This window comes from Staurois parvus, unplaced genomic scaffold (assembly GCF_062004578.1).
Source record: "Staurois parvus isolate SC_StPar_1 unplaced genomic scaffold, SC_StPar_1.0 ptg000299l, whole genome shotgun sequence".
NCBI lineage: Eukaryota > Metazoa > Chordata > Amphibia > Anura > Ranidae > Staurois > Staurois parvus.
Genome location: NW_028318095.1, coordinates 1,521,007 through 1,547,660, shown reverse-complemented (window position 1 = coordinate 1,547,660; position 26,654 = coordinate 1,521,007). Strand labels below are relative to the sequence as shown.

The window sequence follows — 26,654 nt, the reverse complement described above, 5'->3', positions numbered from 1 at the left end:
TACATCCACTTATGACTGTATGAGTTGAAATGTGTACATTCTGCACCAACGTCACCATCACCGATTACACACTAAGTTTACATGCCCCTTACTTTTTCATGCCCCTTAATGACTTATTAAGGGGGTGATTCATTGTGCATAATCAGCAATGGTTGCACAGGCTTAGAATGACCTCGGCCTTCTGTAGATGATAATGACTGAAGACCATGGTTATTCTGTGCTTGTATATTGTTGATGTTTAAATGTTGGAGCAGCAGCAGAGAATAGGATCTAGTAACACTGCACACAAGGAAATGTTAAAGTAGAACTTTACACTGTCTTATCCCACTCTACACATGCTCACTTTGTAGATAGGTGCAGTCTGTTTTCTTCACTGTTGGTGGCGCTCAACCCTGGTAGTACCACAGCCTGGAGAGGATGTCCAGGGGAAACATGGTTTCTCTGTGGTTTCCTGGGTCAAATTATTATTATTATTATTATACAGTATTTATAAAGCGCCAATAGTTCGCTCAGCGCTGTACATTACAAAGGGGGACAGAACATGTGACAGAACAATACCAATACAATGCAAAACATGAGGGGATCAAGGGCCCTGCTCTTTCGAGCTTACAATCTAGGAATGGAGTGGCGTTCCAGCTGGCTATGCTGCAACCATGTGAACCTCGGTGGCCATCTTGGGTCAACAGGGTCTATTTGAGCCTCTGCCCTGGGTTTTGGCACACATTTTGCCAGTGGCTAGTGTGGGGAGAGAGACCACACCTGTCAAGGACAGCAACTAGCAGTGGGTAAAGGTTTCTGATGACAAAGGAAAGTCTATGGAAATGCTAACCAGTCAAAGGTCCCCCCTCTTTGGACTGGAACCGGCCAGGCCACATGCTATACAGAATCTGTCAGCACCTCTGCTCAGCCGTACCTGTGACTACATTGAACTGTGAGTTATTTCCCTAAGCGGCGCTCTCCCGCTCTGGTGTTTGTAATGTTGGCATTCTGCTTAATATGAGTTTCACATTTTGCTACAACTGGACTGTGTATTTACTGCTACCCACACAACGCCGCACCTCCCCATAAGTTGCTTTTATTTTCTTGTCATTGTGCCAAAATGTAAAGGCCAATCTACTGACAGCCTAAAGATTTATTGCTGCTCAGGGGCTCTGGGCTTCAGCAAAATGGCAGCCTCCAGCAAGAAGAAACAGGAACAATGCTGGAGGCAATGTACAGTGCACACTCATTTTGGTACCATAATTATTAATGTGGAATCAGGGGCGGACTGACAACTCATGGGGCCCCCGGGCAAAAGGGGATCATGGGGCCCATGTGTCCTTGCCCATACTCAAACCACACCCAAAAAAGTCTATGAAAGGTACCAGGGACATCTCATGGGGCCCCTTACTGACCCTGGGCCCTCAGGCAGTGCCCGAGGTCCCCAATGGTAAGTCCATCCCTGTGTGGAATTTATGTTCCTTGCTAAAGAAGATTATTTTTTGTTAACACAAACTTTTTTTTACTGTCCGTTTGTTTTTTTTTTACTGGCCGCTTGGTTTCTGATCCATCTCTGTTCTGGCTGGGGGGTTACAGTCTGTAATAGAACTGACCATCAGTGGTAGAACAACCACCTTGGGAAAAAAGGCCACCATGTGAGCTGTGACCTACAGCTCCGTGTAGAACCTGCTCTTTTTGAACCTCCTCCTACAAAAGCACCCAAGGCAGCCAACTCTACTGACTACCCCTTGACCCAGCCCTACTGGAGATTACTGCATTTACCACATATGGGCACATGTGTGGTTACTGTACCTTTATAAGGTGAAGCAAATTATAGAAGACATGGACTAAAGCCACTCTTCAGTACTCGCATCTTCAATCTCAGTCATTTATTGCTCAAGCAGATGTCTGTTGCTACTGAAAAAATATTTAATGGGCCATCATGACAGAAATTCCAAAATGTCCTTTCTCTGGCAATCCCTGGACATTTGTCTTGCCCAGTGATTAGGCATGGTCACATGAAGCTCTGATCAGGCAGATACAGCAGACTATACAATGAAATCGTATTCCTAGCCTAGTAAAGCACGGAGCAGAGCCCCCTTCTGGAGACGTGCTGTATAAGAAATATTCAATTTCCAGTAAAGCATCTTACTTTACATCATTCCATGTACACTCACTTTATTGATAATGCTCTGTTATATATTACTTTCCTGTTTTAATACAGGCAATTAATTCAATATTAGGAAAGTCACAATGTGGATACTGTATTAAAATACATTACGGTCTCCTAAATTCTAAGCTCCAAGGAGCAGGGCCCTCCTATCCCTCTTGTATTGAACTGTATTGTTGCTGTATTGTCTCCCGTTATATTGTAAAGCTCTGAGCAAACTGTTGGCGCTATATAAATCCTGTATAATAATAATAATGGTTACCAAAGAGTATAAAAGATTAACTTTTTTAATGTAGGTAAATTATCCAATGATAGGCAAGTCACCTGTTTGGATGCTATATCAAATTACTTATTAGAGTATGAGAGATGAGCTAGTTGGCCAAAGGCAGCTAAATGTCTTCCCAAAAACAAAGGTAGAGTAACCTGGCAATTCCCAGTAGGGCCAAGGTTCACCATTGTTTCCCAGTCAACATACGGGCTAAAAATCTACCTTCCTTCTTATCATTTAGAGAGGGAAAGGTCTGCTAGGTCATCAATTTGCAAGTCTTATGTAGCTAGAACTATACATTATTACAGCCTAGGGAATCCACAGTTGGCAATATCTTCACTTAGGTGTTATCATTTACTGCCACTCTTACATATTGCAACCAATCAGATGCAAACTAACATATTTGCAGCTCAGGTTTGTATGCAAGAAGCTAACTTGTTCTTGGTATCTGAGTATCTTTTTTTAGAGAGGCTTTGATATGTAAGACCTGGCAACATTTATAGCACTTAACGAGCAGGCAAAGATGATATTTTGGGTTAATTTACTCTTGAATATTCAGTATGGCAAAGAGCAATCAGAAACATATTTGGATTGTATCTTAAACAATGGGGTTGTAGTAAACTGAAAGCTGACTGGTTGTTTGGGTTGCTTTAAAAAATGGTGTTGATCTTGGTACTACTTTATAAAATATGGCCAATAAAACTCCATTCTTTTTTGTCAGCGTTCAAGTTACTAAGCATAATATACTGTAAGTAAGAGCACAGTACAATTAGCATACACACCCGGGTGTCCACAGTAGATTAGGCAGCAACTATGCACTTTTCCTAAAAGCTTCACATACAAAGCATGCTTGAGGCCCCTAATGTTTAAATCTTGTTACTAATGCACCATATGTCAATATGCCCAATTTCACAAATGAGGATTGTGACAAAAAGAACAAAAGCCCATTCTTCAATGACGAGCCATCAGAATCTCTGCAATGAATTCACAACTGTTGTGTTTACCTTTCCAAGTTGATAATTAAATTAGCAATGAAAGTTTGAAATTCCTTTTGACTCAATGTACAAGCATGCTATGATCTAGTCCATAAATAAAAGCCTAAACCCAAAGGCATGTCATGATATGCTTGAAGTTGTCAATAGAGTTTTTTATTTTTCTTTGATACCAAGTACATTTGTACCGTGCAAGCAAAACCAGCATTCAATAACACAGTAAAGGCGTAAGCAAGGTAGAAAATCCATTCTACTGGTTGCTGAACAATGGGGACACCATTGGTGGCATGGAGTGGTGCCAACGGTTCTCAGCCACTCGCCTTGTCATTTATACATTTACATGAACACAATGATAAATCTCCTTTGATTTTTTTACATATGGACACAGATTGAGGTCAATACATAAAACTGGCAAACATCGATGATGCTATTAAGATCTTTTATCTTCAAACCTTTCCTTCTAGAATATGCTATGGTACATTCAAGGCTGTCACCAGATCAGCATTTTAATACACTCTTATGATTTCATATGATAAACAGTCATGTGCTCAAACTATGGACAAAGATGCAAAATCCCACCTAAGTTTCTCCTTTATTTGGTACAGTGCAACATATTTAAACAGTGCCCCTTCTGGTTACAAGATTTCACAAATGAATGATTTATTGAGTTGTACCATAAACCATTTTACTATTCTCTATCTGCTTTATAGGGCAGTCGATGAATGCGTTTACATGATATGTTAGATGTGTGCTAAAGCAGTTACTGAAAAGGAAGTAAGAAAGAAAGAAAGAGGGAGAGTTGAAGAAGGAAAAGAAAAAAGCACGGGAGTGAGCAAACAGAGAGTGAAGAGAAGAGGAAAAGAGAGGGAGGGAGAGGAGGAGGTAAAGGGAGGAAGAGAGATGGGATAGGGAGAATGAGTAATAGAAAAAGGGAATAAGAGAAAGGGAGGGAGGAGGAGAGGAAATAGAGAAGGAAAAAAAAGAAAGTGGCAGGTCAGAGGGACAAGGGGGGGAAAAGAAGAGTAAGAGTGAAAGAGAAATAGAATGAGAGCTGTGTGTGTGTGTGTGTGTGTGTGGTAAAAGGAGAGAGAGAAAGCAGAGGGGAGAGAGGTAGGGAGAAAAGGAGAGAAAAGTGGGAGAGGAGATAAAGGGGTAGAAAGGAAAGGAGAGAGAAAGAGAGGAAGGATAAAAGGCAGAGAGAGAGTAAAAAGAAGAGAAAGAGAGAGAGGAAGGGCAAAAAGGAAAGAGAGAGAGAGGAGAGAGAGAGAGATGTAGAGATTTAGAGAAAAAAGAAAGAGGGGGAGAAAAAGTGCATGAAGAGGAAAGAAGAAAGAGGGGTAGAGAGAGAGAAGGGGTACAGAGGAGGAGAGAGAAAGAATGGGGGGGGGGTAGGAAAAAGAGTAAAAGGAATAGAGAAAGTGAGAGAGAGCAGTAGAAAGAGAGAGAGAAAATAAATAGGGAGAGAAGGATAGAAGAGGCAGAAGAAGGAAATTGAGAAAGAGTGCGTTTGAGATGGAAACAGAGAAAGAATAAAAGAATAAAAGGGAGGGGGGGGGGAATAGAGAATAAGGAGTGAAGAAGGAGATGAAGAGAGAGCAGGGGTAGAGAAAGAGAGAGTAAGGGAGAGAGGGGGTAGAGAGCAAGAAAGAGAGGCAGAGAGGGAGGGAAGAGGTTGAGGAAAGAGAGAAAAAAGGGTGAAGAACTGAATGAGGGATGGGAAAAGATAAAGAAGAGAGAAAGAGAAGCAACAGAAACTTGCAGGAGAGAAAGAACAGAATGAGGGCACAAGATAGAGAAGAGAGAATGAGAGAGAAGGAGCAAGAGCAAGTGTGTGTGTGTGTGGACCACACAGGAAATGACCCACTCTATACTATCACATTCCAATACTTTGCCTTGAACTGCTCTGCTATTGGATCACTGCCACTCCTCAAAGTAACATTACCATTCATCTGATTTTTATTCAAGCTTTCTGCACATCACTTCCAGTAACAGACATTCAAGTATGCAAAACTCTGCAAAATGCCTTCCCCTTGCTTACCCCTCTTTAGGTCAGCACTGAAATAATGGCATGCAAGTTTTCACAACCTGGTGTTTTAAACTACTCCAAATAAGCTGTGTTGTGACTGAGCTACATCCAGTTCTTAAGTTAAAAAGAAAAAGCAGAAAACATCAAAATAATTGACAGGTAATAAGGAGAGCACTGCTGGAGAGAAGTCCATGAAGCAGCTCCTTAATAAGTAGGCAGCGCAGAACAAAGGGCATACAGAGGTGCAATGAACTTGACTTATAGGATAGCACAGACAGTACTGGCTTTTGTTCTTAAAATGATTTCCACTGCTGGAGAAAGTAATATGATTTTCTTTCCAACTCAATCCACTTATGGTTCTATTTTTCTTCTTTCGGGAGTATTAGGTGGGCTGTCAGAGGAATGCAGGTTATGGGCAGATGACAGGCTTTTTTTCTTACTGGTGTCAAATATTTCTAAGTGTGGGCTATACAGATCTGCTGCACGCACAGCCTGACCACATATGCCATACAAGGAGCCTTGGCAGCTTGGCAACTACACCTCACTGCCTGGTGCCCAGCTGCTGCAGAACCTCTTAACAGGACTGTCTGAGAAGTGCCTGTCTGCAAAATCCAACCAAGATAAGTGTGAATCATAAAACATGCTCATTTTAAAATCCCAAATGTTGGGTCTATCTGTTATATCTAAACCAACGTTTCAAAATCCCTTTCCCCAAAGGAACCCCTATTTAGGTTTCTGGGAACCCTTACTAAAACCAATTCATTGGATGTCTATGGGAAAATGCCTCTTACATTGGTAATCAGTAGGAACAATTAAACCGTTATAGTGGTGATCAGAGTGCCACCCTTACAGACAGCCAAAAAAGACAATTGTCATGATGCTGGCTTTGCCAAGTGGCATTGACCCTGACACATGACGTCAATCAGCCACAACTCAAGGAACCCCTGACAATCTCTGGGGGAACCCTAGTGGTCCACAAAACCATGACTGAGAATGGCTGATCTATACCACAGAGGCAAACTAGGCATCTGCCTTTTGTGGCTATGTATTGGGGGCAGCATTTAGATTGCTTTAAATTAATTCTAATTTTTGGATCACTAGGGTTTTGTCATTTGATCATTGTAAACCAAGTGGGGTTTTTGATGATCACATTGACCTTTTTTTTTGGGGGGGGGGGGGTTATTAGCTTAAAACAACAACTTAATGATTAACCTGCAAAAAAAAGATATCAATACATGTACATTTAAGGGTCCGTTTATAAATGTTTTCACTCAAGATTTACACGCCTGTCAAGCACGATGTATGTGTGAATCTTGGGTGAAAGTTGTGTGAAAAGATCCTCTAATAACATATGGATGAGTGTGTTTACATATAGATAGAATAAAAATAAAATATCTCTCTCTCTCTCTCTCTCTCTCTCTCTCTCTCTCTCTATCCATCTATCTATCTATCTATCTAAGGATGGGTGTGTATACATATAGATTGAAAAAAAAATCAAAAATAATAATAATATTAATAGAAAAGATAAAACTGTATAAATTGAAAAAAATCAATAACAATAATAATTATATATATATATATATATATATATATATATATATATATGTGTGTGATTAGTGTGTATAAAAATAAAATTAAAAAACTATATATATACACATATATATATATATGTGTGTGTGTGTATTATCTCACATAGATTATCCAAGCTGTATAGTGTGTCCTTACTATAGGTACCCCTATGCCTATCCACAGACCCTGAGTTATCCTTACATTGACCTGTTTAATACTGACATCCTCTGGCTCATGCAGACCTAGTACCAAAGCTGTAATGTGGTTCACTTCAAACCATTTCCTTTGGCTGTCAAAGTTACTGTTTGGCACATATTTCCATCTAAAGCACCATGGATAAAGGAAGACAGGATAGTTATTGGAAACATCCCTGCAGCTCCCAGCTCTAAAGCAAAGTATTTGACTTCTTCCAAATCTCCTAATGCCATCCATGTGTACAGCTCACACACACAGCACAGCACTTGCTTAGTTCCAACTTAGCCAGACTCCGCTAAATCAATGTCCCCCATCACCCTGACCACTGCCATGGCAATGCAAGAGATGGACCAAACTTACCAAGAACCTGATATAACAATCCACACATCAGGAGTGGCAGCAGAAACCCCATATTTACATAGTAAAAGATCCACATTGGTGATCCCAAATCCAGTAATATAAAGGAAAAAAAAGAGATCGGTGCTTGGAATCTCTTGCAGAATTAGGAAGTTTTAGAAGGCAGCGATCTTCTCTATGGCCACACACTGTCCATTGGAAGGTCTACTCAGTTCATGATGTCCCGACACAATCCAAATCATGGTCACATATCCGACATGGAAAGTGTCACTTGGCTTTTTTCCTTGTCACCATGGCAGATCAGGGAGAGGAATCCTTCTCTCGTAGGAACAGAGCTGACTTGGTACAAAGTGCTCCCCAAACTTGTGCATCCAGCGCTGGAGCGGTGTCGGCTCTGCGGAGCAGAGTGGTGTCGGGTCAGCGGAGAGGAGATGAGCTGGGTCAGCAGAGTGGTGTCGGGTTCGCGTGGAAGAGCTGCGCTGGGGTAGCGGAGCAGAGGAGTTCCTTCAGCTGCTGGCTGTCATGTTGTGTGCCTATCCCCGGCGCTCGGAGGCTGCGCTTGGCTGGTGTGTCCCCCAGTCCCGGTGAAGGTGTGCAGCGGAGGAGCGCTGTGTGTGAACATTCAGAGGCTAGCCCAGCCCTCCTGTCACTCCAGCCGGCACCGATCACTCTGGGACCTGGCTGCACTTCACTCGGGAGGGGAGGGAGCTGAGCCCTGCTGTGTGATGCTGCTGCTGCTTCTGAATGGGAAGTGCTCAGCATCCATCCAGCACTCCTTCTAACCTGTCACTGGCTAACACTATCATCCACACCACTTCATTATGTAGACATGGATCACTGCATAGAAGGCAGCAAACACTGCACATGGATGGCACACACTGAACAATTCTCTGCTTTCCTACGAGGGGACACAATAAGATTTAATTATTCATGATGTATCCAGTGGGAAAGGAGAAGACAGGCTGCCTCCACATATAGGTGCAGGCTCATTATTGCCATCATGTCTAATGACAGGATAGTGGGGGTGTCATGAGCTGGTGGGGTGTCATGGGCTGGTGGGGTGTCATGGGCTGGTGGGGTGTCATGGGCTGGTGGGGTGTCATGCAAAGTGAGTGCACACTGGTTTATTGGCAAGTGCTGGCAGCCTTTTGTCTTATTCAATCAGCTGGGATTTGGATACTAAGGAGCACAGTTTTATATATATATATATATATATATATATATATATTGTACATGAGTTATAGAGTGCCAGTAATTCACACAGTGCTTTTTTTGTACTGTATATTCACATGAGTGCCTGCCCTCAGGGAGCTTGCAATCTAATTCCACATACGCACTAGGGCCAATGTACACAGGAGTGAATAAACCTACAAGTCAAACTCCATGCAGATGGTGTCCTGCCAGAATTTGAACCAAGGGCCCCAGTGCTGGAAGGTGTGTGTGTGTGTGTGTGTGTGGCAGTACTAGGGTTGTTGGTTCAAATCCCAGCCACGGCACCTCCTGCCTGGAGTTTGCATGTTCTCCCTGTGCCTGCGTGGGTTTCCTCCGGGTGCTCCATTTTCCTCCCACACTCCAAAGACATGCTGGTAGGTTAATTGGATCCTGTCTAAATTGGCCCTTGTATATGAATGTGAGTTAGGGACTTTAGATTGAACACCCCTTGAGGGTTAGGGACTGATGTGAATGTACAATATATATGTAAAGTGCTGCATAAAATTGACTGCGCTATATAAGTACCTGAAATAAATACATATATATATATTTTTTTTAAATTGCAGGTACTTACATAGTGCCATCAACTTAAGCAGTGCTTTACATATATATATATATATATTGTACATTCACATCACATCAGTCCCTGCCCTTGAGGAGTTTACAGTCTAAGGTCCCAAACTTAGATTCATGTATACAATGTAGATAGGAGCCAATTAACCTACCAGCATATCTTTGGATTGTTGGAGGAAACCAGAGTACCTAGAGGAAACCTACACAGGTGCAGGAAGAACATACAAACTCCAGGCAGGTAGTGCCATGGTTGGGATTCGAACTGATGGTCTGTGTGTGTGTGTGTTTAGTCTATACATCTAAGGGGTCTAATTATAAATATTCTCCCCCGGGATTCACATCGTTTCATCTATATTTAATACATTTTCAAAATGAATGCAGATAGAAAAATATGTGAATTTGGAGTGGAAAGGTACATAAATTGACCCCTAACTGTGTCATCTACAGTGTAATCTGGGAGGACCACATATGGCTACATAAGCAATAATCACATCCTTATTAAACAGGAATATACAGTACTAATTTTCCTCCAAAAATGATAAGCTAATAGAGAATACTGATATATGTAAAAAATTAACTTAGCCTCTAGACAAAAGCTATTTTTTGGCACAGTTAGTGAGTTTTAGGTGAAAATGCCTTGTGCATTTTCAAAGAAAAATCCTAAAAATGTTCACTTTGAGGTATATACATCAAGGTTGCTGCTCCCATTATAAACAACTATATATTGCATTTTTAGCTCCCTCTCAATATACTATATATATATATATATATATATATATATACTCACACTCACCGGCCACTTTATTAGGTACACCTGTTCAATTGATTAGTAACACCAATTGCTAATCAGCCAATCACATGGCAGCAATTCAATATATATATATATATATATATATATATATACAGTGTGTGTTTGTATGTGTGTTACCAACCAGGTGACAATACCAAGAGCTTGTTCACATTATGTGCGGTGACTGGTGTTTTTCCACACTGGATAAACACAGATCCCAATTGGTTTCTATGTACCCTGTTCACACCACAATGCTAGTGTGATGTGTGATGCAGTGCAGAGAAATGCAGCATATCTGCATTTTCTGCACCGCACTGGATGGCTCCACATTGCAGAGCTAAGCCAGCCATAGATGGTTCCAATCCTGATCTGTTTGGCAGGGACCAGATTCAAATCATCTATGGGCAGACATTGTACCCAATTCGTCTGTTGTACGACTTGGGTACAACCAGCCTGTTGGATTTTTCATGTGATTATTTCCAGGGGCTATAGCCACTAACATTAATCAGTGTGCTCTCCCGGCAGGGCCCCTTTCCCCCCCGTGTCCCACTGCCAGGAGAACACAAGACTCACTGACTGTGTTGATGGGGGAATCGAGCAATTTTCTTTATTGCAACCCATGGAAAGAAAATCACATAATCCATGGCTGGCTTTACCGTGTGGGCTGGTGTGAACCAGGCCCTATAGATAGATGGAGACATATCATTCAGAGGCAATGCAGGATCTAGTAGGCATTTGTAATGGATATAACAAGATACTATTGTTATAAAGTAAAGGGATTCAAAGAGTACACTACACATAGAGGTGTAGAAACAACTTAGCCTTGATCTCATCACTTTTATGATACTCTTTGGGTCATTTTTCCAGGAATTCCACAGGAGCGCTAATGATAAGCATTAGGAGAGAACACAGACATCTACACCTTTACACAACTATTTAGCATAACCCCGCTCATTGTTCCCACAACCTTCTGAGAATACAGGACTGTGCAAAGCATCCACTGAACAAGTCAGGACAAATGACAGAGCTGTGACATTCAACAAACCAAGCTGAAAATGGATGGCTCATGGCATTCAGTTTAGGGTAACCCACAGCCTTCTATATTGAGCTATTTACTACTATTGACCTTGCCGGCTGTTAGCTGGCACATCATTCCCAGACTTTTAGCTACATAGCAACAGTATGTTGCCAAAGCCTACTTTACTATTTTTTGTAAGGTGTAAGTTACATTGGTAATTTATAGTGGTTTAATTAGGCTACTGCAATTAATCACTGAAGAGTGGAATAGCGATCAATTGATAACTGATTGGAACAAATGGCTCCCTATGGGCTTGCCTACACATGCAATTTTCTGCCTCACAATACCAGCACTGAATGGTGATGCAAAAACCTTTGCGTGTGTTTTATCACTATGGTTTGTTATATCTTTAAGCAGGGCTGTGGATAAGGGGGTACCACCAATCCTCCTGTACGGGGCCCAGGCCAGCAGGGGGGCCCAGGTAACTAGGTGAACTGGATGTGAGCAGGGAGTGTGACCAGCACAGCATGGGGGAGGGGGAGATTACTGGAAACAATCCCCTGTATGGCTCTTTCTGCAGCAGCTTAAGGCTTGCTTCTTTTCCTCTCCCTCCCGCTGGCTTTCAACTGCTGTAGAGAGAGCTATACAGGGGATCAGTTCCAGTAACTTCCCCTCTTTCCCTTGCCGCACCCATAACCCTCCCTGTGTATCATATGTTTCCCCCTGCTGCCCAAGCCCTCCTGTGTGCCCCCACCCCACAGTACTGCCGGCTTGCCTCCTCTCTTTCCCACTGCCAACTGCAAGCACACAATAGGATCCTTTAGGATAGAGAGTGGGGGAAGGATCCGGTAAATATGTCACATTTACGAGCACCTTCCTTTAATGAATGAATACAATAAGTGATTGGTACCGATTGCTCACTGTGTTCATTCATAACTGAAGCATAGTAAACAGATTTATTTTTTTTTTGTTGGGGGGGGGTGTACCCTGTCAGGTTGGCTGTATGGGGCCCTGTGGTTTCTAACAGCAGCCCTGTGTTTAAGGCTCAATTCATATGGGCAGCTGACTGAGGGTAGATAGTTTGCTGCGTTCACAGGCGACTGAATGCTGCCTCTTGATGCAGGTGAACTCTTTACTATGGCAGATACAAGCTGGCTGATTGGATTCAGCAGGTTTGTGTGCCACCAGAAGCTCCACAGATATGTCACCCCTTGCCCCACACTGTTTGAGTCCAGGGTCAGTGTTCATTCAGATGAGCGAACAGCAGCTTCTCTGGCTATTGATTTGTACAGAGCCGCTACTCACAGCCATTACTGTTCACGTGTTGCAATTCCCCAAGAATCTACTGCTTCTCATTGGTGGCCACCCCATCCGCTCATATGAATGAATGATTTATCATGAGAAGGCCTGAGAATGTTCAGCAGGTGAATATTAGTTACACACATATAGTTGAGCTCTAACAAAGATGAGTGCACAGATTCACCTTAAATTAGGTGATTCGCCAATTCCCTTCAATATGCATGTTTGTGTCATTGCAGTGAATCCAAAACCCAGGTTGTTAGGCTTATTTATTTTTACTTTTTAATGAGGAAGGTGTAGATTAGTATGGGTGGGTCTGAACAAAATAATTATGTATGATTCACTTAAAATGGTTGTAAACTTCTGACATGAAATTTGAACAAAGCACATCCCTCTATAGTGTGTACTTGTCTCAGTTAAGAGCACTAAGTGTCATTTCTGTCCGCTGCTTCATTCCTCTGGTTTCAGCATGAAGCACTTCTGGCAAATTTTCCTGCCACCAAGAGAAAAAAGGTGAAGGGGAGAGAGCTCCAGCACACAGCCTGTGATTGAAAGCCTCAGCCCTGTTCCTGTGTGATGTGTGAAGGGGGTGTGTCCCTTTCCTCCAATCAGCTCTCAGAGCTCTCCTCACTGAGCCTTGCAGTGTGTAATTTCAGCCCCCCACCCCCTGTTTTCTGAAAGCTTAGACATGCTGTATAAATTCTGTACTTTGAACAGCTATAGGGAAGAGAAGACTGCAAGTAAACAGGTACAACTTATGTAGGAGGATTTGTTTCATATCTGTGAATTGCGGGTCTCTAGTCACTGCACTGGGTATATGTGAGGATTTACAACCACCTTAAAGTATGAGCTCAGATGTGTTGAGATACTAGTCCAAGCCTGCCTGAGCTATCCCACCAGGACGATGTCACTGCCATCTACCAATCGTAAGCAGCCAAGGAATTTTCCAGCCTGCCACTGCATGGTGTGTATGTGCGTGACTCTGTAGCAGGGAATGCCGTGGCTGCTTATGACTGATGGTGCACAGTGACAGTTTCCCAGTAGGATAACTCTGGTGGGTTCAGACTAGTATCAAGACACTCCTGAGCTCATCTCTTCTTAACAGCCCATGGGTTCACTTAAAGTGGGGTTCCAGCTGAAAAAAAAAATAAAAGTCAGCAGCTACAAAAAACTATAGCTGCTGACTTTTAAAATACAGACACTTACCTGCCCCTCGGTCCAGCGATATCCTCATCACCTTTGGTTTCACCGGCTGTCTTCTCTACCTGGCATCTTTAGTGTGGGCACCTGGCTGTGACAGCTTGCGACTTCACAGCTGGGTGCCCACTGCGCATGAGAGAGAAGTTCTGCACTTTGTGAACTGCCCCGTAGTCTGCTGGGACTTGTCACATGTCCCAGAACACTACGGGGAGGGAGGACAACTTCCGCTTTCGATCACCTAGGCGATCGTCGTGGAAGTAGGAGCGGGTACCTGTCAAATTCGGGTACCCACTTCTCAAATGTGCCAATACTTAATGGGGAGCAGGGAACAAAGCATTAAAGCAGAATTTCCCCTTTTGGGTGGAGCTCTACTTTAAATAGATTTAAATCCTAGCTGAATGATATCCAGTTCACTAAAGTACTGTATATCCTAAACAGTGGCTTTTTTTATCAATAAAATGCTACTTTCACCACTTAACACTCTTTGATGCATTACACTACTACTGATCCCCTGCATCATCTTTGCAGACACTTCCTGGCTCCATGTACTCCGGCGATAGCTCTATGGGATTTCTCATGGCAGGTTTCCTGTGGGTCACTGCAGTGGACCAAACCTGTATGCATTGGCATGGCCCCTTGTACTCTCCATAGGCTGACAACACAGGAGCACAGTTCGGAGATAGAGAAAGGACATTATCCGTACATACCAGGAAATTCCTGAACAAGAACCTTCCCAGCAGGATGAATTCTTAAGGGTCAGAGATATTGGGGGGTATTTACTAAAACTGCATGGTGTAAAATCTGCTGCAGCTCTGCATAGAAAGCAATCAGCTTCCAGGTTTTATTGTCAAAGGTTAATTGAACAAGCTGAAGGAAGAAGCTGATAGGCTACCATGCACAGCTGCACCAGATTCTGAGCGCTCCAGTTTTAGTAAATCTCCTCCATTATATGAGTTTTTAGTGATTGCATTTACATGCCTACTCTATCTGATCCAAGCAATCTATGGCCAATCAAGGGTCAATGTATTAAACCATTAACAGTATGGTGATCAAAAGAAAAAAAATTTAAATATAGAAGCGCCATGCTAGTTCATACAATCCATAAACCATTTTATTCTGCAACAAGTTCCAACACATTTCAGCGGCTCAGCATTCCCCCTTCATCAGGGCCTATAGAGCAATGACCAAAGGGTGAGGAATACCATCCTGGACCATAAGTTGGAACCCAAGTAGGCATGCACAGATCATGCAGGTACACAAAGATAGCTTCCATGCAAGCAGCCTGTAGAAATGCACATTACACATGTCCCAACAAATCACCAGAGAGTTCAGCTCTCCTGTACCACGAAAACAGGGGCAGACTGACAACTCATGGGGCCCCCGGGAATTGGGGATCATGGGGCCCCTGTGTTCTTGCCCAAACTCAAAAAAGCCTATGAAAAAGGTACCAGGAGCATCTCATGGGGCCCCCTACTGACCCCGGGCCCTCGGGAAGTGCCCGAGTTTCAAAATGGTCAGTCTGCCCCTGCACGAAAAGATACCAAATAAAAAAAGGCACAAATTGACAGATACTGCAAAGAAAAGAGAGATTTGGCCGACACCTGCAAGGTGAAATCCATCCTCAAATTTGGTTGGTTTTGTGATATTTGCTGAGAATGTAGATGTCCCCTAAGTAGATGCAGGGCTTTTGTTCAGTGGGAAAGCGGGGGAATGCAGCTCCAGCACTGAGGGTATGTAATGGCAAGGGGTGCTGGGGTGTGCTGGAGAGTCTATTGATTCTGGCTGCTGTGGGATCTATTGTTTCTCTGGGGGATCTCTTGGTGAGGAAACAATATATTGTTGTTAAATGGTCAATTGTTGCTGAGAGGGATCTACTGTTGAGGGAGGGGTCTGTTGTTGCTAACTGCTGAGAGATCTATTCTTGCTGGTGGGGGTCTATTGTTGCTGGGAGTGCTTTTGTTGCTGGCAGCAGGGGATCTTATTTATGGGTGTTTTTTTAGTCATTTCAAACGATTGCTTAACACCACAAAATAACATTTGGTTCTGTATTCACTAAAAGAGGTGGTACTGGTAGGTGGGTAGGCAGGGGAACCAAAGGATGGTGCTTGTAGGAGGGTAGGGGGCGGAGACAAGGGGAGACTCAGAAGGGGGGAGTTCTTGCACCTATTCTCTGAGAAAAAAAGCCCTGATTAGATGGGTAGGCTTTATTCACACTTTGCATAGAAATACAAACAGTTTCAGGTTTTTGTTTTTTATTTTGTGTGTGTGTTTTCAACACATGTTAGCACTGTAATAATTGGCAACATAGATCCAGGACCTGTGTGTGTTCTCTGCTAGGAGTACCTGGATGACAAGGCTAACCAAACAGTATTACACATTTTCTAGTAGCTAAAACTGTTCCATAAACTGTATGTGATTCAACTCTGCATTAAGCTTTAAATAATATGTCAACCTGACATTTCATATTCCTGATATGTGCCTGCTGTACCATGTACTTATATAAAAAATTATCCTGCTCTCTTTGTATTGCTTCCATTGTGTGAAATCCCTGGTCCAGGCAGTCCCTCTGCTTTCCTATTAAAACTGACCACACTAGACATGATAGAACAGTGTGGTCAGTTTTGTAGCTGTATTGGGAACTCAGCATGCTCTTCTCCAATGAGTAGACTTGTCCTGACACCCTTCCCCTCCCCCCACACAGCCATGCACCGAGAAGATCAGTGACAGGCTGATTCTCCTCCCCCACCTCTCTGTGATGCTGGGAACAGAGGACACATATAAAAAAAGGGAAAAAATGTGTCTGGTTTTTTTATTTATATCTGTACACAAATGTTTTGCCTTTAATTTCTATTTTAAACTGAATAAGTTGATTTATCCAGTGCGGGTCTATATATACTTTACGTTCCCTCCCTTACTCCACAAGCATTTCTTTGATTTAGCTAGCGTTGGTGTTTCTGTAAGCTGCACTGAGCATCCAGTGAAGGTGACAGAGCATACAGATTGAGGCAGTCAGTAGTTGTTGAACTGTACAGCCAGATCAAAGTGTAAAGGTAAGATACAGATATGATGAGCGTGTGATCAAGAGCAAAAGGAATTTAAATATTTAAGTCCAGCTAATGTAAATGGTTGGACTGGGAGTGCAGGGTGGTGATCACAGGAATCCTGAGAGCTGTTTGATGCTTGCATAGATGATGGGATGGGGAGCTCACACATACACTGAGCAGAAAGAGCAATCACAAATCTAAATGAGTCTGCAGCTCCCCCTACTGGTCAATACATCATGGATTGCTGCTGCTCATTTTCCTCTTTTGTTTCAGCTGAATGATGTGAATGTCAATAATTTGCTTTTGTCGAAAGAAGTTTTGTGTCATTATAGCAGGGAAGAGTTCATTTCCTCTAGATCTCTGACATTTTCTATTAATAGTAGTATTAATGTTGTACTTTTCCTTTTCTTATATTACAATGTATTATTATATTTATTTTATCATAATATTTTATAAACATTGTATTCCCCTTAAAGGCATCCGTCTTACAAAATTGTCATCTGTCCTTTTAATTTCAAACAATGTTTTTTTTTTTAGGACTCTCTCACACTAACCTGCACACTAAAACACATGTGGACTGGTGTCCATTGTGTAAGGATGGTGTTTTGCGTTGTTACAATGCAAGGTATTATCAATCTTTTTTTAATTTATGACAAAATGACTCTTCATTCAAATCCATTTCCTCTAGATCTCTGATATTTTCTATTCATTGTATTACTAAAGTTATATTTTTTTCCTTCTATTACACTATATTAATATAATTATGTTATTCTATTATTTTATAAACATTGTATTCCCCATTAAGACATCCATTCTACAAAATTGTCATCTGTCCTTTTCATTTCAAACAAAAGTTTTATTATAATTTTTATTTTTTTTAGGACTCTTTCACACTAACCTGCACACTAAAACACATGTGGACTGGTGTCCATTGTGTAAGGACTGTGTTTTGCATTGTTACAACACAATGTATTATCTATATTCTTTTTTTAATACATGACAAAATGACTCTCCATTCAAATCCATGCACTAGTCACAGTTCTCATGTGGTGTGGTGAGTTGTGCTGCGTAAACATGGCTGCGTTTTTACACAAGGCAACACAATCCCCCTCATTACAGTGTTGTGGTGAGAAGAGGACACATAGGAAACAAATGTTTTCTAAGTGTCCTGCGTTCATTTATAAAGAACAATGCAGCTCAATGGAGATAATGTGAATGAGCCCTTAACTGCTGCCAACCCGAACCAATTCTGAAATTTCTCTACTACATGTAAAAATCATTATTTTTTTGCTAGAAAATTACTTAGAACCCCCAAACAGAGGCGTCCCTAGGCAGGTGCGGGGGGTGTGCGCCACATCGGGTGGCACCTACTGCTTGGGGTGACACCAGACCCGCTCCATGAAGAGGTAAGTTGTAAAGCAAGCCGACTATCCCAGCAGGATCAGAGTCCGATCCATTATGCTCCCCAATCTGCAGATCCGATCTATTCTGCAGGGATCGTCGGCTTGCATTACAACTTACCTTTTTGTGGAGCGGGTCCTGTGTCACCCCGTGCGGTAGGTGTCACCCGGCGTGGCGCGCACCCTCCGTACCTGCCTAGGGATGCCTCTGTTTGGGGGTTCTAAGTAATTTTCTAGCAAAAAAAATATGATTTTTACATGTAGTAGAGAAATTTCAGAATTGGTTCGAGCTGGCAGTGGTTAAGGGCTCATTCACATTATCTCCATTGAGCTGCATTGTTCTTTATAAATCAACGCAGGACACTTAGAAAACATTTGTTTCCTATGTGTCCTCTTCTCACCACAACACTGTAATGAGGGGGGGATTGGGGAGCATAATGGATCAGACTCCGATCCATTATGCTCAATCCGCAGATCTGATCCATCCTGAGGGGATCATCGGCATGCAATCTATAAGGGGTGACATCGGACCCGTTCCACGAAAAGGTAAGTTGTAAAGCAAGCCAATGATCCCCGCAGGATGGATCGGATCTGCGGATTGAGCATAATGAATCAGAATCCAATCCATTACGCTCAATCCGCAGATCCGATCCATTCTGTGGGGATCGTTGGAGGGGGTGTCACCAAGTGTTATCGCACTGGGTGACACCAACCCTAGGGACGCCCCTTCCCCCAAACATTATACATTTTTAAGTTGAGGTCCTAGAAAAAAGGATGGTAGGTATTTTTTTATATCACAAGGTATTTGCGCAGCAATTTTTTAAATGCATTTTTTGGGGGATAAAATACACTTTAATGAATTTTAATGCATAAAAACAAAATATAATACCCATATGTTTAGTAAAATATAAAATATGATATTATCCCAAGTAAATAGATACCGAACATGTCACTCTTTAAAATTACGTATGCCCATGGAACAATGCCAAACTACGGTCCCTAAAAAATTTCCATAGGCGATGCTTTAAAAGTCTTTACAGGTTACTAGGAGCCTTTATAGGTTGCTGGTACTAGAATTATTGCTCTCTCTCTGACGTTTGCTGCAATACTTCACATGTGTGGTGCAATAACCCTTTACATGCGGGACCGATGCATGCGTTTACTTAGCATGTGAGCATGGGGGGATGGGAACATTTTAAAAACATGTTTTAAAATAGTATTATTTATTTATTTTATGAGCTTTATTGCTGAACAACATCCTTTGTGATAGCATGAGCCGTGACAGGTCTTCTTTACGGAGAGATCTGGAGTCTATTAGACCCCCAGATCCCTCTTCTGGACTCCACTGCAGCTGATCAGACACAGATTGGTCTAATCAGCTGCTTCAGTGGCCGGTAACCAGCCAATAGACATGGAACTGAAACACGAAACTGAAACCCTTTACATATGCATGCGGGACCGAAGCATGCGTTTACTTAGCATGTGAGCATGGGGGGATGGGGGCATTTTAAAAACATGTTTTAAAATTGTATTATTTATTTTATGAGCTTTATTGCTGAACAACATCCTTTGTGATAGCATGAGAAATGACAGGTCTTCTTTACGGAGAAATCTGGAGTCTATTAGACCCCCAGATCCCTCCTCTGGACTCCTATGCAGCTGATCAGACACAGATTGGTCTAATTAGCTGCTTCAGTGGGCAGTAACCAGACAGTAAACATGGAACTGGAAGTGACTAAATCATTGTTTCTTCTGGATTTTGATCTCACACAGTGGGAGGAACAACTTCAATTCCTCTCAGTGTGTGTCCGGAGCCAGATGCTTCTGGTCGCACCCTTACCACGCTCCCTGATTGGATGGGAAAACCTGATAATGGAGGTGGTGTGGGAGGGGGGAGACCACTTTCAGCCATCTGCAAAAGTAATCCAGCGGCTGTATAGCTGCTCAGATCACCTTTACTTAGAAGAGAATCGCTGGCTGAAAAAAACTGATAACAGGATCATGACTGTGGCTGCAATCATGATCCCAGTATAGCCACTTCAACCTTAGGCCATTTATAAACCACCTAAGGACGCAAAGTGGTTGAAGTGACACTAAACAATATCCTATTTTGCAAAAATAATCCATATACATCAACTAACTAACATTCCTCTAATATATTTTTTATGAAATAATTACCTCCTTGTAACATCTGTGAGCTCAGACCTCTCCTTTTCCACCTCACTTGTGATAGTTTGCAATGAGCAGCACACATTAGTTACAGCCATGTGTACTACTTTAGATACACTATAAAACCCATAATCTATAGTCTATAGTCCACTCTGGGAGCAAGCAGAAGAGGGTGGCTATGTTCATACATAGAGTGGTGCCATGGAGAGCAATCATAGCCACCCTCTAACAGGAATTAAAAAAAAACACAAAAAAAAAAAAACACAAAAAACAAAAAAAAACCACAAAAAAGCACAGCAGCAAAAAAAAAAGGAATTTAGAGATTTGGAAGAAGCTGAGAGTAATAAAAGGGACTTTTTAAAGTCAAAAATACATACTTGAATAGAATTGTTTTTTAAATCATAGTTTAGTGTCACTTCACTGACTATAGAATAATTACAATGCACAAAAAAAGTTATAGCTTCTGTACAAAATTGTTGTGTGAATCACAAGCTGTCCTCAGTGTCAATACTTACCCACTTCTCTTCAGCATGACCTAAAAAAAATGAGCACAATATAAAGGAAAAAAGCCTGATCTCACTGGAATTCAGTAGAAAAATGACTCCTGTCAACCTGCTAGTGGTCCAACCGTATTCACAGCCCTGACAGTATGAATCATCTAGAGCATAGGATTTGGCTATTTATATGGCCAATGTGGAAGTTGATCTTTTGCACTATGAATACTACTATGACCTTCTTCTGATTTCAGCTTTAATTGTCATGGAAAAGTATTAACCACTTGCCTACTGGGCACTTTCACCCCCTCCCTGCCCAAGCCAATTTTCAGCTTTCAGCGCTGTTGTGAAACACCGTACTCATATGACAGTGTTACCATTTTTTTTAGACAGATAGTTTTCTTTTGGTAGTATTTATTCACCAATGGATTTTATTTTTTGCTAAACAAACAAAAAAAGATCGACAATTTTGAAAAAAATAAAGTTTCTGTTTAAAACATTTCAAATAAATAATTGTTTTCCTTCGCTGATGTGCGCTGATGAGGCTGCATTAATGGGCGCTGATAGGCTGCACTGATGAGGCAGCACTGATAATCACTGATGAGGCGACACTGATGAGGAGGCACCAATGAGGCTGCACTGATATGCAGCACTGATGGGCACTGATAAGTAGCACTGATGGGCATTGATAGGTACTGATAGGCAGCACTGATAAGTAGGTGGCACCAGGGGTGGACTGAAAACTCATGGGGCCCCTGGGCAATAGGGGATCTTGGGGCCCCGTGTCCTTGCCCACACTCAAAGCACACACAAAAAAGCCTATAAATAAGATACCAGGGGCATTTCATGGGGCCCCCTACTGACCCCGGGCCCTTGGGCAGTGCTCGAATGGTCAGTCCGCTACTGGGTGGCACTGATGGTCACTGATAGGTGGGACTGATGTGGAGGCATTGATAGGCAGCACTGATGGGCACTGATATGCTGCACTGATGAAGCAGCACTGAAAATCACTGATGAGGAGGCACTGATGAGGCTGCACTGATATGCAGCACTGATGGGCACTGATAGGCAGCACTGATAGACAGTGATAAGCAGCACTGATGGGTATTGATAGGTACTGATAGGCAGCACTGATGGGCACTGATAGGCAGCATTGATGGGCACTCATAGGCTGCACTGATGGGGTAGCACTGATAATCACTGATGAGGTGGCACTGATGAGGCTGCACTGATAAGCGGCACTGATGTGCACTGATGAGCAGCACTGATGGGTATTGATAGGCAGCACTGATACGTAGGAGGCACTGATGGTCACTGATAGGCAGCACTGATGGGCACTGACAAGCAGCACTTATGGGCACTGATAGGCAGCATTGATGGGCACTCATAGGCTGCACTGATGGGGCAGCACTGATAATCACTGATGAGGTGGCACTGATGAGGAGTCACTGGTGAGGCTGCACTGATAAGCGGCACTGATGGGCACTGATATGCAGCACTGATGGGCACTGATAAACAGCACTGATGGGCATTGATAGGTACTGATATGCACAACTGATACATAGGAGGCACTGATGGTCACTGATAAGTGGAACTGATGCGGAGGCACTGATAGGCAGCACTGATGGGCACTGATAGGCAGCATTGATGGGCACTTATAGGCAGCACTGATGGGCACTGGTTGACATTTATGGGTCTGCAATGATAATCAGGGCACTGATGATCAATGCCTTGATTATCAGTGTAGATGTCCCCGTGAGAATTGCTGGTTACTTCTCCCCGCGCTGTCACAACGCGTGAGGAGAGGACTACTGATAACGTTAACTCTATTTGAACTGTGATCAGCTGTGACTGGACACATAGTTGATGATTGCAGATGATCACTGTTATGAGAAAAGAATGTTATGAATAGCATTCATCCATTGGCCTTATGTACTATTGTGAATGCTGTGGATCGCCACAGCTATCACACGGTACAGATACACTGTGATTGGCCCTGTCTGCATCATGTGATCACTATGTCCAGTCACAAAGATCATCACAATAGTACACAATGCATGGTGATAAATAAAAGCCATTCATTGTGTACAACTGTCATGAGATCAATGTGATTGGTCACAGCGATCACAATGTACCGGAACTGGCTGTGGACAGTGACAGATTGAGCCACAACACAGCCACTAGAGCGCACAGGAGCAAGCCTGGAGCATATGACGTCCACCCACAATGGGAAAGCTCCCACCCGGTCTATAGCAAAATGATGACCGAGCAGTTAAATGCAAAGAATGTCCATATCTGAATGCGACTTAGTATCAGCCTCTAGCAGTCCCAGCACAGCAGAGCTCAGATTGGGGTAGAAAGAAGCAACACAAGAAGCCAAACAGTGGTGCTGCAGTGCAAGGAGCATGCTGATAGGAGGAGAGACCTTATGCTTCTTCTTTCAGTGTCCAGCCACAGACAGGGGGAGGACAGGACCTCTAAAATACAAGTTACCCTTTAAAAAAAAAATACCCTTGACTCCCCTTCCCAGCCCCCAATACACATAGATGGGCAACCAACTCTCCCATACACACATACTCACACACACAGTCCTATACTTACCCCCTCATATTCCATAGATTGAATCGGCCATACTCATCCTGCAGAAGCAATGTCATATTCCTGTCTATGGGAGGCATAGCCAGCATTGCACTCAAGTTTTACCAGCCAGGCTGCAGACAGTATGTGAGACAACAGTCACCTGAGAAGGTAAGTATGGACCTGTGTGCGGTGGTGGTGGGTGGTTGTGCAGCACTGTGTATTGAAAGGGCTAGAGGCAGGGGCGGACTGACCATTTGAGCACTTGGGCACTGCCTGAGGGCCCGGAGTCAGTAGGGGGCCCCATGAAATGCCCCTGGTACCTTTGTTATAGGCTTTTTTGTGTGTGCTTTGAGTGTGGGCAAGGACACAGGGGCCCCATGATCCCCTATTGCCCGGGGGCCCTATGATTTGTCAGTCCGCCCCTGGCTGGAGGATTTTTTCAAAAAGTTCAAGAATAAAACAGCTATCTCATATGTATTGTATCTGTGTTTGCATTGACCGTGTTCAACCACAGGCAGATTCTTGCAAGCCTTAGTAGTGTGATAGAGTTTGCAATACATTTTAGAATATCTTGTGATTATCAGGTAGAATGGGAGAGTTCCAATAGTGAGCCTTTGATATTAAAAAAGAAAGGCTTGTTAGAGCAAGAAGAGATAAAATCTACAACCTTGGCCCCGTCAGCGTACATATGCTACAATATCTGCCAAGTTGGGGAGAAAAATCACAGCTGCTTCATCTGTACAGCATTTTTGGCTGTATGAATGTGAAGTTTTCTCTTGTTTTATGGTCACTGAGCCATCTGCCTGTGTGTGGCCAGCCATTAAATTGTAGGATCACAACATTTCCCTCCATTAGAATATGGCAAGATAAAGCTGCCCCTCCTTTGATGCTTTCAGCTGCATGTTTTTTCTTAGCAACAAACACACCAACAACCGGATACAAATCTACAACAAATCTAAATGATCAAAATTACACCAGTAGAATTAGTTCAGAAATTTGTTTTCAGAAAATTATTTTATCTTCTAATGATTAGTGGGATGACACCAATGGGTTTTTTTTTTACCGTAGTGAAGAAGCAGGATGGAAAATTCTTTTTGAATGAATTAAATTCGAAGGCAGCCCATAGGTGAGTCATTTTTTTTCTTTTTTCATTCAACCTGCAGGCTAAACTGACTCCATTCCTCCATCTACACATTTGATATGGATGGGGGAATCCTCCACATTAAGCTATTGTATTGTGACAGCAGGGAGACTTCCCTGTTGTCAGAATACACTGATCAGCATTGCAATGGTGGCGGTAATCGACTGAGGAAAATCGGACAGGGCGGTTGTAGAGAAGATGATTGGTAGATCGACTTCTGTAAAACTTCACTGCCCATACATAGAATGAAATTTGGCTGTTCCCTACTGAACTGGCCATGGGCAAATTTTGATCCATATATGGCCTGCTTAACTGTAAATATGGTTCTTGTTGAGAAAAGTTGTATATATTGTAATAAAACCTGTCTGATATGTCTAGCATTCCAATCAAAAAGCAGATCTGGATGAAATTCTAAGGGTTTTAGAATGAAATTAGTTGACTCAACAATCGAACATCCTAAAGAATTATTTTTTTTTTAGAATTTCAATGCAAAGGTTTTAATGACAATCTAGCCTTCTATGGTGAGCTTAAGTGTAGGCCTGGAATGGTAATCTTCCAGTTCTGGCATTTAATATATATGAACTGCTGGATTCAAATGCCTCTGTGCCTCAATCCTCGTCAACAGGGGTAAGCTGAGTGCTCAATCCCAAGCTAAGTTCAGACCAAACACTCAAAGTTTGGAGGTTTGTCTGAAAGCCAAACATATTGGGGGTTAGGCGTAGACGAACATGGCAGCTTTCTACTGTCAAGGGTTGCTAAGAAAGCAGAAAGTGTCTGCACCTGGTGAATACTTAACAACCACTAACTTCACCAGGGAATAGGTCAGGTGACATCAGTGGTTGCTAAAGATGGGGCCGGTGCATGCACCCACTGCTTCCTTGGCAACCACTGATGTTAACAGCTTCCTGCCCCCCCCCATATAGCTGAAATACTGCTACAGGGTGGCACGTATATGCAAAATCAGGCATATATGCAGATTTTTCATTTCCGGGTAGGGGTCGTGTGCCAGCTGTGTGCATGCCCTGCCCTCGCCACCATTTGCGGCCGCGGCTGTCAATCACCAGGTCCCAGCCAATGATTACTCACTGGCACCCGGTGATTACCGAGCATCTCCAACAGGGAGGAGGACTGTTTTGTTTGCTAACAGTTCTCCTCCCTGTCAGCTGGGGCACACTGCTTTGAATGGCTGTGCACAGAACAGCTATCCAAAGCAGTGTGCTTACAGTGAAGCACACTGACACGGTCCCCTAGTAAGACACTCCCTGCACACAGTTAAACCTTTGATCACCCCTCATGTTAACCCATTCATGCCCAGTGTCATTTGTACAGTGTCAGTGCTTTTTTTTAGCACTGATCACTGTATTGGTGTCACTGGGGATGTCAATGACACCAAGTCAGTTCCCCAAAGTGTCAGAATGTCCGCCACAGTCCCGCAGTCCCGCTATAAGTTTCTGATCACCGCTATTACAGGTTAAAAAAAAAATCCAGTATCTATACCAGTATCTATACCTCCATTTGTAAATGCTATAACTTTCACGTAACCCAATCAATTTACACATATTGGGTTTTTTTTTAGCAAAGACATGCAGAATATAAAATTGTGTGATTCTTGTGAGCTACTATGATATATTTTTAATTTAACTGATAAATAAATAATTATATAATATCTTATGTGACTAAACTAATAAATAAATACATAAAATTATATATTAAATCAGTGGGTCGCCTACACCTTACACATACCCATACAAATGTGTCTTTAACAAATCAAGAAACTCTCCCTGATGAAGCCACATGACCAGGTGGCATAACGCGTAGGGGAGGGGCTCTGAAGTCATGACTCTTCAAGGCATAACACACAGCAAGTAGATGGGAGTGTGAAAACTTACCAAACAAACCAAATTTGTATCAAAGGAGGTTTTTTATTGTTTCACATGTGAGTGTAATATATTTATTTAATAAATCTTAAAAAAAAAGAGGATAAGGCACTATATATTTTCTTTTAATGACATGGAACACACATATATGGAGGAAAAAGTTTGAAAGGAGCCAGGGGACCCCCTGGTGGAAAGAGGGATAACTCCATCCATCCATACTGAGGAAAAGGATCTCTTGATAACGGCGAGACCCCCTGCTGGAAAAAAAGAAAAAAACTCCATTCATTCATCCACCCATCTG

At 42.6% G+C, this 26,654-nt stretch overlaps 1 protein-coding gene across 11 annotated transcripts in view; it reads right to left on the bottom strand.

Annotated features, from left to right (window-relative positions):
• The window catches only part of ROBO2 (roundabout guidance receptor 2), a 1,216,825-nt gene that overhangs the window by 549,230 nt on the left and 640,941 nt on the right, over nucleotides 1-26,654 (bottom strand). Inside the window, exon 1 of one of the 11 annotated variants that reach the window (XM_089682900.1) lies at nucleotides 7,560-8,383. The exons of the other annotated variants lie outside the window; for them this stretch is intronic. Coding sequence (XP_089539026.1) covers nucleotides 7,560-7,635 — 76 coding nt within the window. The 5' untranslated portion in view covers nucleotides 7,636-8,383. Of the gene's footprint in view, nucleotides 1-7,559; nucleotides 8,384-26,654 lie in introns of those variants that run through there. 11 annotated transcript variants of the gene reach the window in all.